General features: G+C 39.5%; 1 protein-coding gene across 3 annotated transcripts in view; it reads left to right on the top strand.

Moving 5' to 3' along the window:
* Arhgap42 (Rho GTPase activating protein 42) overlaps positions 1 to 11,776 on the top strand; it is a 246,521-nt gene extending 234,745 nt beyond the window's left edge. For 2 of the 3 annotated variants that reach the window (NM_027823.2, NM_001372563.1), the window contains 3 exons: positions 601 to 663; positions 6,038 to 6,117; positions 6,598 to 11,776. In NM_027823.2, coding sequence (NP_082099.1) covers positions 601 to 663; positions 6,038 to 6,117; positions 6,598 to 6,686 — 232 coding nt within the window. In that variant the 3' untranslated portion in view covers positions 6,687 to 11,776. The remainder of the gene's footprint in view (positions 1 to 600; positions 664 to 6,037; positions 6,118 to 6,597) is intronic. The other variant, NM_001372564.1, reaches the window with a different exon arrangement.
* The last annotated feature ends 320 nt before the right edge of the window (positions 11,777 to 12,096 follow it).

The following is a 12,096-nucleotide window of genomic DNA, read 5'->3' as shown; positions in this document are numbered from 1 at the left end:
AGCCAGTATCTCCATCTTACCCTCCCCACTCTCCAACACACACTCTGTGACTGCTCAAGATGCAAATCAACACATTCATTTAGTAGGCATTTTTCAGAGTTTTTATCCTTTTTGCTTTATAGCAAACACAGTAAATAATATCCCTCTGCAGTCAGAAGTAATCTCCCTCTGCAGTCAGAAACAACAACAGCTCCTCCTGTCGCATCAACTGTGATTCTTCCCTGCTGATTCATATGAGCCAATAGCATGCTTCCTGGTGGGAGCTGAGCGGGAGAGAATATTCTCTCTGCTGCGACCTCTGTTTTCAGAGGTGAAAAGAGAGGACAGTAAGAGCCCAGGGAGCAAGGTCTACTACAGTCTCAGGCTCCGTGAGCCATCAGCTGCAGCTAGGACTCTTTCATATTAAAGCAGAAAGAAGTTCCACTGTGGTTCCATTTTGGAGGGCAGTTCAGAACTGTTTTGCTTTGATTGCACAATAGTCCTGAATATCCCATTGAACAGAATGCCTTTTCTAATTGACTTCAGAAAATATGAAAATGTTGTAACTCTCTAAATATTCTTTTTAAGATATTACTCAATACATTTAAAAATATTTTTCAGAGTGGCAGCAAAGGCTCAACTCTTTGAAAATGCTGGGTCACCCAAGCCAGTTTCTTCTGGACGGTAGGTCCTCTAAAGCAGTTACATATTAACTAAGTAAAATATCGTATCGGGGGCTGTGAGGGGCTCCATTGTTCTCATACAACACAATTTGTGGCCGGCATGACCTCAGTTTTTCAGATAATGAAGTAAGCCTTGTCCAGTGGCCTTTCCCAGGAAGAGTATGTCTGCAAACAGCATTGTATCAGGTTGTTACCATGATGCCTTTCTTCTAAAATGCTTGGAAAAGAATTCTAGCTGGACTGCAACTCAGTTGAGGAGTGCTTGCCTGGCATACATAGGCCCTGGTTTGATCTCCAACCGACCATCAACTAGATGTGGGAGTGTGCACCTGTAATCCTAGGGCACAGGAGGTGAAGTCATGAGGATCAGAAGTTGAGGATCATCTTTGGCTACATGAAAAGTTTCAGGCCAACCTGGGATACATGAGGTCCTGCTCTCACTCTTGTCCAAAAGAAGGATTGTAAACAAATTTTCTAAGAATAGAAATTACTGTAACTTTCTCTTAGTACATGTCTAACGATAGTAAATTTTGGGCCAATGGTCAAAAACATATTTTTGACTTTTAAAAGTTATTGCTGCTCTAAAAGAATCTTCCAGAAAATGCTGTATAATATAGCACAGTATTGCAGAGCTCACTAGCCAAGGAGCCTCTGTTTTTTTCTGGATGGTACTTGGCTCTGTTTCCAGTCTTGTGAGTCTGCTCCTTGCTGCTTCTATCTCAAGTTCCAGTTTCCTCATTCTCTCCAAATTCCTCCAATCTGCAGAGGAGTTTGGTTATAATTTGAATAATGAAATTGCTTGAAGGTGGCCAGTTTCCCAAAGTTTTCTCGTTAGAAGAGGTACGTCATAAATGAGCTCACTTATAGAACAAACCTGCCTCACCTCCTGATCCTTTCAGATATACTGGGGCATTTCTGAGCTACCACAACTGGATAGTTGCTCTGTGTGTGTGTGTGTGTGTGTGTGTGTGTGTGTGTGTGTGTGTGTGTCTGTGTCTGTGTCTGTCTGTCTGTCTGTCTGTCTGTCTTCTGGAAGTTACTCAACCAAAGCTTCGTGGTGTTAATTTTTAATTATACTCATGCTGTTGTTTATTGCTTTTTTTTTTTTTTTTGGTCAATTTTCCAAAAGTATATGAACTTCCCAGCAAGCCTGTCTTAAGCACACATCATCCCATGCCATCATCTGTAGTTAGAGTCAAACTCATGTTCTTGCAAGTCATTCCACAGAGCTTTAACAAAATAAGCCAGGCCTGTCCACCTGTTCTTGGTAGACTAATTAAAGAGACAGGTAATAAAGAAAAGCAGAAAGATAAGATTTATTCAATGTGGACACATTCGGGAAGAGGAACAAAGAGGCCTGGTGACATCCTCCAACAGGACCCTCTTTGTGGTGTGATAAAAAGATTTGTGTTTAAAGAGAGGGCAAGAGAAATATATGTATGACTAAGCAGTCCTGGTCAAGGAATAGCCTGCCCCATCATTGACTATCTCTTACAAGGTTGTCTACTAAGTTGTCAGAACTGTGTAAAATGTCTCCCAGGAGAAGGGCGCCTCTGGGATACTAGGCTTCTGCTTTTTTCACGGTTCTATATGAGTTTCTTGGAGGAATTCCAGTTCCTTGGGGGCCCCATTGTTTTAATAGTCTGACAACCAAAGGGAACACAAGTGTTCCCTTTAGGATACTTTCTGCCTGGATAGTTATAGGCACATGCTAGTTATTAAAGGTAACAATGACTTTCTTGGCAAAAAACGTGAAATACAGTTTGCATGTTGGTTTTGGATTTGTCTAGTTTGAATTCCTACATGGAATCATCATGCTACTTTTGTACAATAATTGTTGCACAGAATGAAGTCCATGCCAGAATGATCACACATACCAGTCTAGGTATGCTTCCTTCCAGAAAAGGCACAGGATACTGAGCCACCATGCCACAACAAACATCACTTCCATTTCTTTGAGGTTCTTGTTGCTTTCTGGCCTCAGTGTAGAGACTTAACCTTATATTTCTGCCTGTCTGTCCTGCAGAGGCTCTCAACCTGTGAATTGTGACTCCTTTAACAGGGCTCACATATCAGATATTCTGCATATCAGATATTTACATTATGATTCATAACAGTAGCAAAATTGAACTTATGAAGTAGCAATGAAATAATTTTATGGTTGGGGGGGGGGGGTCACCACAGCATGAAGAATTGTATCTAAGCATTAGGGAGGTTAAGAGCCAATAGTGGAATTGCTCCACTAGATGGAGCCTTTCTATTATGAAGTGCTAAGTAGTCTTCATGTTCAGTAAAAACTGAATAGCAAACCTGTGTCACTTTCCATAAAAAGATTAGTTAAGACCTTTCCTCCAGTGCACAAAATTCATGGCTGTTCAGCCTCTCATACATCATGTGTAGCATTTGCATAATACCTATTTATATCTGCCTTGATATAGCCATCATAGAATATTTAAAATATCTAACATATATATGCTTTGTAAACAGATATATCTGTCTTGACTAGGAAATGCTCACAAGGAAAAGATCTGTATGTTTTCAAGTCAGATACTTTTTTTTTCTGAATATTTCAATGTGGTTGGTTGAACATGTGTTTGAGGAGGAGCCTAAGGATATGGAGGCTGGCCAGGACTATAATTATAAAGATAACCCATGAGCTTTAGCAAAGCAAGCTGTTAGGGAAATCAGAGGGCTGTCCCATGATAAAGACACACTTAGATGTTTAATAATCAGCCTATGCATTTGTAATAATTCTGTATATTCTAAAGCTGAAATCAACTTCAGATAGGCTTCAGCAGAGATGTCTAGGCTCCCTTCATCAACCAATCCAAGTACCTATGGACTGTGTTCTTAATTTTTACTGAGACATATACACTGTAGATCACACATCACTCTCAGGGACAGATGACCCTCATTCAAACTTTTGGGCCATCATTTGTAGTGCTGCATAGTTATGCATTTCAGATGTCTATGTTTCCAATGTAAAATGAAGATCATAATTCTGCATTTACAAAAACGACTGTGAATATATACAATAACATTTCTGAAATGAATAGCTGATGCCTTGGAGGCAGTCTCTTCTTCAATTATAACTATTATTGTGATTATTGAAGTTAGTTGTATGAAATATTCAAGCTTCTAATGATTGTGTTTCTAAATTTGAAACACATCAGACTCTTCTGGTGTGTACTTTTGTTCTGTTGACTGAAACTAAATTCCACATGAGTCCCTTTCCCTGACTAATCTTCCCCATACTTGCTTGGTGTTCCTTCTAAAGAGCTCAGAGAGAGACCCCTGTTGTGGACACTGAGAACTGACAGAGTGAGTGGAAGCAGAGGATGTCAAGACATCATTTTAGTGGATGTCCTTGATCCAGACAGCAAACAAACAAACAAACAAACAACCATGTGGGTTCTGGCTGCCACAAAGATCCATAAAGATGTACACAAATCACTCATGTGGCTTTTTACAGCCTGAGGAAGGGAGAGTTGACCACTCTTGGTGGAATGGTTTGAGACTCAGGAGGACCCAAAACTTGTCAGTAGGACTTTTCAGGGCTGTGATCAATGTGGACACATGCTTGGAGAACACAAGTAATAGGTAGGAAGAGAAGGATGCCAAGCATCGGAGGATAAGGTGAGACAGTTGCAAACAGATGCTGGGAGAAGAGAGTATGGGATTCTATGGAGCAGCAAAACCTGTAACGAGTAGTGGCTATGCATATAGGGAGGTGCCAGAGCTTAAAGAATGAAAAAGGAAGAGCAGCAGTAGTCTTGGCAAAGTGTTTTCACTTTTGTACCTGGCAGCAGAGATTAATGGAGAATGGTGGGGAGAAAGCCTGACCTGCAGTAGTAGAAGTTACGATGAACATCAAGATCACTAGAGCACCATTAAAGGTTCTGATGACTGTGGGATTGCTCTCTGCTTGCTATGGAGATAATAGGATAGGAGATGACCAGGACAGGAAGCTGAGAGGTTGTAGGGTACCAGGGAAGCCATCAAGTTAATAAAGCCAGAAACGTCCTTGTTTGGGCATTGCTGGTAGAAGACATGGAGGGTGGAGTCAGGGGTCTGGCAAGTCTTTTGGGATATAATTGAATGTGGCAGAGGAGAGGGGACTTGTCTGGTGACTTCCTCCCTGACCAGCATTGGTTGATGGAGCTTTAGTGTGGACTCTGGTGTTTTTAAACTAGACTTCATACAAAACCCCCAAATTCTGGCTGCTCTTAAGACAGAGGTTTTGTCTGCACAGAGCATTTGGTGAAAGCTGTAGAAGTTTGCTGTTGTTGCTTTTAAGAGGTGATATGAATACCTTTGTGGGTTGCAAAGCATCCATTGGCATCCATCATCATCCACACAATGAGGTGGCAGATACTGGTTTTTCATCAGCAACTTCTACTGTTATTCTTCTAATATCACATGTATGCAACGTATTTACTGTATCTTCTAAGTATAAGGTAGCCTGAAAATTAAAGTGGGGGAAAAAACCAAACCACAACAAAAGCAAAAACAAAACCACAGCAAAAGGAGCATGATCAGCAGCTTTCTAACAAACCACAGCATATTTTTGTTGTTGTCATCTTTCAAGACTAGGGTCTTCTTCGTAGCTCTGGCCATTGGGGAACTTGCTCTGTAGTCCATGCTGGCTTCAGTCTCACAGAGATCTCCCTGCCTCTGCCTCCTGGGTGCTAGAAATAAAGGCACGTACCACCACTTCCCAGCCAGATCACAACATATTTAAACGAGCCTCTGTTGCTGGTTACCAGTTGTGTTGCCTCCTTAGGATGTGTTGTGTAGAAACACAAAAAGAATTTCCAATGTGTCAGTGATGCACAGGGTGTGATCTGGTCACAACAGGATCACACACTGTTTGTGAAGAATACATTGATGTGGACTCGTTTGTACTTGTCTTTATGTTAACATTAATTAAGGGTAGTTTTAGTGGGCAGGAGAGATATCTCAGAGGTTAAGAGCACTGCCTGCTCTTCCAGAGGTCCTGAGTTCAATTCCCAGCAACCACATGGTGACTCACAACCATCCTTAATGAGATCTGATGCCCTCTTCTGGTGCTGTCTGAGGACAGCCACAGTATACTTACATATAATAAATAAATAAATCTTTTTTTTTTTTTTTTAAGAAAAAGGAAGAGTAGTTTTAGCAACTTGACGTGCCAGGTTGCGTATTGAGAGTGCCCTCCTCTTTTATGAGGAGATAAGAGGACTGGGGGAGGGTAAGGTGAGAGGAAGGGACAGGGAGGATGGAGCAAGGGGAAGCTGCTCTCATAATATAAAGTAAATAAATAAATTAGTTTTAAAAAGTAGTTTTAGCTATATTAGAATTGAATGCTATTTTTATAAACTGCTTTGATCTTTCAGCCAAGCCCAAGCCATGTACTCCTGCAAAGCCGAGCACAGCCATGAGCTGTCCTTCCCCCAGGGGGCCATTTTTTCCAATGGTGAGTATCTCTGTCATTTACTTACTTAAGTGACTCATTTAGGGGGGCATAAAGGAATGTTTGCACAGTAAGACAAGGTTCAGATTCCATCCCAAACCCAAGTTCTCAGAACTGTCTCAGTGAACACATCTTTCTAGATCCCAGCCTCTGTTATGGGAGCCTTTACTCACAAGACAAACAGGGTAGTGCACTCCTGAAGTTGGCAAGGAGGACCACTAGTTTGAGGATAGCCAGAGCGACATAATGAGTCTTACAAGGCTAGCCTGGCAAGTGTATCATGTTTACAAAAGTATACAGAATGAGGCTATTTTGGACAAATATAATTTATCTAATTGATTGTGTGAGTACAAAGAACTTTCCAATTTTAGAGAGACAATAAGAACATGAGTGTATAAATTATTAGTTGATTTTTTAGTTTGCAGTAATTATTTGAAGCTAGTGTCATCAGAGTAACATTTATTTGTCTCTTTCTTTGACCAGTACACCCGTCGGTGGAGCCAGGGTGGCTAAAGGCAACTTATGAAGGCAGAACAGGACTAGTCCCTGAAAACTACGTTGTCTTCCTCTAATAGTATTAGTGGATGGCAGTATCTTCATGGTATCCATGGTAACACATAATACGTGCTATAATTTTATCTGACACAGATATGAGGGACCAGCCACTAAAAGAAACATCTATGTGTCTCAAGTTTTTCACCAGCAGACTTTGTAGCTCCCATGACGGAAAGAGAAACATAAATATTTGCATCATAGCCGTTCTTTTGGCTGTTTTCTTACTTTTAAAATATGCTTGTTTATTTTTGAATAAGAAGTGATTTTCAACAGTCTGCTCTCTCTAGCAGTTGCAGAATCTTAGATCCTGAGCTCAATTCTGCATACCCAAAATATGGAAGTCAGAAATCTGCTGTACCCATGTTAAGATCCGTTCCTTATTGCCTGATAGTCTCTGGGGAACCTTGAAATCATTACTTTAAAAATGTAATTTAAGTTGTTCGTTTATTATTTTTGTTCTTTTTAAATATACTGTTTTTATGTGTGATTATTTTGCTGGTCCTAAACATTTCAAGAAAATCAGGCTTTGTTTTATCATAATTATATTTTATTTGTTTTCTAAAATGATAGTATCTGAAGGCAATAGTGTATATGACGTCTGTAAAGTAAGTGAGTGTAAGTCAAACACTGATTCTACCATAAGCAGTCCATCCAGAATATTAGATGGCTTCTCTGGCTTCTGAGCAAAAGTCAAAGAATTAAGTCTATAAAGCCTGTAAGTAAATAATTTGTTGCAGGCTAGATTTGACTTGTGAAGCACAGATGAATAACCCTTCCTTTAGAAGTTATGTAAACCTATCTTGGGACTTTTATAAAATTTTCCATTAAAACACACATGTTAATAAATCACATGTGCATATTTTTTGCTTCCTATCAGTATTGTGACATTATAGTGACCATTGTGGGTGAACTGTAAGGATGTGGTGTAGCATGCAGCCTGCCCACTTGAAATGCCTCCAAGTATTTTAATGATGGGGAAGTTTGGGCCTCGGATACTCTTGTATAAATGATAAAAGCATTGTTTGCAAATCTAAATTGGAAAATTATGTCTTCTAAACCCTTTTTAGTGGAAACAGGAAACAAATACCAAAGTACTCGATTCTTAGACCACAAAGTCTGCTTTTTAAAAAAGATTTATTTATTTATATAAATGTTTTGTCTGCATGTGTGTAAGTGTACTACATGTATGCCTTTTACCCATGAAAGTCAGAAAAGGGAGGTAGATAGCCTTGAACTGGAGTTACAGAGGCTACTGAGTTACAAATAGGACTTCAAATTGGGTCCTCATGAAGGGCAACAAGTGCTTCTAACCACTGAGTTATCTCTCTAGCCCCAGACCACAGAGTTTAAAAGCAAACAAGCCATCGTCATTAACAGGAGTGAGATTTGCAAGGTTTTCTTCTATGGCATCCAGCCATAGCCTTTCCTATGAATTCCACTGAATTGTAGACCTCATACAGTAGAGAGGTACTTAGTCTCCATTATTATGTTATCAACAAAGGGTTCTATATGAGCCACTTCTTCTATTATAACATATTTCAGTAATTTCAACATACAATTCTATGAATATCTACAATCACAAAAAAGCCTTTCTTCCCCATAGCCTAAAAGGTTGTCTCACCAGAGCCTCTCCATGTGGCCTTGTTATCTAGCTGACGTCTTCAATGTTTTCTCTCGTTCACTGACACTCAGGTGTCTAAAGAGCTTACATGTTATAGCCTAGCGTCTCAGTCCATTCTTCACTACATCAGAATTTCTAGAGAAAATAAGCAGAGTATACATACAACGTTGTGCATCGATGTATCTATGATTTTAAATGAAATAAGATAATGGATTAGAATTAATGTGTAGAGAGTAACAGTTGACAGACAGATGCATCCAGAAATTACAGCAGTGAACTGAATGCATTGGCTGTCTCATAAAGACAATGACATGATAGGTAACTGATAAAAGTTTGGCTCCTTCATTTTCTTTCCTCCTTATTCTAGTCCTTGTACACTACAGTGAGGTTTTGCTAAGCTCCTTGGTCAAGGTAAAGCCTGATGTCTTTTAGTATACTAACTAATAACATTCCTGTCTCTGGTAACCATTTTCTGAGACAAAAGGTAGCTTTTATAACGCACCAGTAGCCTGACTACATGGCTTTCTGTTGAAGCCCTTCGCATAGTGTTAGATCAGAACCCCTGAAGAGAAGCTGGTTTGCTCTCAAAGACCAGCTTGACAGTAAAGATTCAATATCTTCGTCCACTGCTGATGCACAGAGAAATCCCAACTTTTCCTTTTATTTTAATGTAGATCCCAGCATTCCTGACTCCCAGTTGTCTGTGAGCTAAACCAACAGATGCTTACTGGGGACTTAGAGCTTAGTAGGACATGGGTATGAAATCCAGCTCTGCTTTCTGATCTATTCTGTGTCATTATTTGTTGAAGTTCCTTCCCTGAAACAAGACATAAACATGCTGGTTCATGTTGCACTTGTGCTTGCGATTTAATCTTTCAGAATTTTTTTCTTCATGTTAATTATATATGTAAGGAAACCATGATGATATATGGGAGAGAGGCTAAGGGTACTTTCTTCCTGAATTAAGTACCCTAAAGTTAAAGTATGCAGGAGCACTACAGAAATGAAGATTTGTGCTCTGGAGTGCATGGAAGGTGTGCTGGACAGGAGAGCATTGAGGTGATGGAAGAGTCACGTCTCAAACTGTGATACTATTGATGACATGAAGAACCTTACCTGTGAGACAGTGGGATGATGAACTGTCATATGTACACTCTGAAAGCTACAATATACACCCAAATAAATGCCTATAGTTTGATCAATGTGAGGATGTCTTGGGGGTTGATGTAATTCCCTTGGGTGTGCTCTGCAAGTATCCTTGGGTTTGAAACACTGATGCGTTTGGCAGGTGATTTTTGGCTATTCTGCCATCCCACTTCATTTGGTTCATACAAGTTAGTCATTCAACTGAACAATTTTCCTAATGTATTGTGTGTCAGTATCTGAAAAGTACAATAAACTTTCAATCTCTCCAGTGTCCATGCAGTGTGAAGAAGCATTATCTCCTTGCTTGTGATGTGATGTGATGTGATGTGATGTGATGTGATGTGATGTGATGTGATGTGTTATAGGCAGGACTGAAATATTCACCAATAGCCCCATTGCGGAAAGACTTTGTCAGAGAGATGGTGGGTTAAAGCTATAAAAGATATACTTTATATTTCTGTTAACCCCCAACTACTGAAACACCAAGTAGTGACAATAAAAATGCATGAGACATCCTCCATTTTCTCTTTTGTAGTTACTCTTCCATATGGTGCCTGCCTTCAGAATATGAATGAGGTCGAGAATACATGAAATCTCTCTGTGCTTCTGTGAAGATTCCTTGCTGCTAACTTCTCTCCCAACCTCACATCCTTCTCTTCCACAGACGCTAATTAAAATAGTTGCTCAGACCTCAGCTCTGAACAGTAATTGGTAGTGCAGCCGGAGCATGCTTTATCTAAAAAGGCCTTTCAGATTGTGGAATATTGTGGATAAATAAGATACCTTATGTTCTAACAGATACTCTAAAATATGCAATGATTACAGGGATGAGACAGCTCAAATCAAGAAATTCCTTTCCAGTTCTTATGTTTGCTATATGTAGCTTAAAAGACCATTCAAGCAGTATTTTTAATATGTACAGAGGCAAGTTTCACAGACTGGAATTTTCCAGCTGTAGAATCATACAAGTGCTCAAAATACTGTAGGTTTCATGTTTGTGGATGAGATGCTTTCCTCCGTACCAGGTTTGTGCTAAGGGCGCATTAGCAGCTAGAGATTGACATGATTTATTGTCCAGTTTATCAAATAATACCAGAAGCACTCCACATTAGGAACAGAATTTGTCTTTTGAATTCACAGCACATTTCTGACTGATAGCTCTTATCATGACCTCATGTCACTGTGTGAGACTTTGTGAATCATCTCTTCGTAAAGACAAAAACAGAGGTTTGAGTCCCATCCAGAAACTACTTCTATCTTGATTATAGATGTTCCCCTGAGAATCAAATTTCACTTCCTTTGTTATTCTCTTGCTTTCCAAAATCAAAACACTTTAAAAAAATGAGATTAGCATTTCTGAACAGTCTGACTCTAGCCAGCCTCTGTCTTGTTAATTCAGTTAATAACAGGCATTTATCCACTTCCTGACCACATTTGGCATGTTCATCCATTGTTACCATTAACTTCCTGCTTCAATGGTAGTACCTTTGGAAAAACAGGCTTGTGAATGACATAGTGGATCAAACACTTGAGTGGTACTTTAAAAAGAATGTTAATACAGTTGTATCCATCTTTTTAAGAAACCACAGTAGGAATGTTGACAGCACTCACTAGAAAGCACTTGGCAGGAACGAGATCAGTATTTGTACAATGTTTATTGACTTCCCTATGGATGAGGGGCCTGGCAAGGTATGATGTCATGCCTCTCTATTTATGACAGACAGACATGCTTGTGGGCGGGCATTTCTTAGGGTCATAGGGAGAAATCGAGTCTTTGTGCTTACTGAACAAGCCCAACAGGCAAGAAACATTTTTCATGATTCAAGATGTTCATAATGAGGTCTATTTGAGGAAGTGAAGTGTGGGAAAGAGTTGTAGCTGAGGGTCCCAGGACATCTCAGTGAGATGGTGGTGTTCTTGCCATTGGCCATCTCACACTGGTGCCTCCCATAGTCTGTGCTCTTCCATGGTTGATATGGAAGCTATGGCTGAATCACTTACCTCTGATGAAGACTGCACTGCTCTGTGCCACAAAATGATAGAAGTTTTATGTGTTCTCGTATGTCCTCTGCCACCTACTTTTGAGAAAAATGGTATGTACTTTTCTGGATCTGGGAGCATGGCATGTTCATACTCCATGCTTAAAACCCACAGTACCACACACGCCATTATTAATAGGGAGTTTAACATGAAAGATAATTGTGTTTTCATTTGTAATCCATTTATGCCGTGTTCAAATTTGAGGTGCTATTGTTTATGTAAACCAGGAGCTTCTTTGCAGCCATTAACATGAAGAATTAAGTAATAAATACGCTGAATATTATAGTCAGCAAACTATAATGCTGATTTTCTTGCTTATTTTGCAGTGTTTTGGTATTTATCTGCACTCATGTTTTCCTAATCTAAGAATCTAAGTTGGCACAATAGTTTTACTGTACACTTATACTGTATCTCAGTGACTTAAAAAGTAAGCTATATATAAAAGCACATTCTAACTTGGTCTTTGTACTTGAAGACCCACTCCATTGGAGAGTATTCTGGACTTCATGTTGAGGAAGACCAAAGTTTTTAATCAGTTTGGTAAACTACTATTTGGAATTTAGTTAAGTGAGAAATGTTATGAGTGCTTAGTGACCTTCTCTTTATAAACTTGAATGAGA

This window comes from Mus musculus, chromosome 9 (assembly GCF_000001635.26).
Source record: "Mus musculus strain C57BL/6J chromosome 9, GRCm38.p6 C57BL/6J".
NCBI lineage: Eukaryota > Metazoa > Chordata > Mammalia > Rodentia > Muridae > Mus > Mus musculus.
Note: the sequence above shows the minus strand (reverse complement) of the source record. Positions and strands in the feature narration are given on the sequence as shown.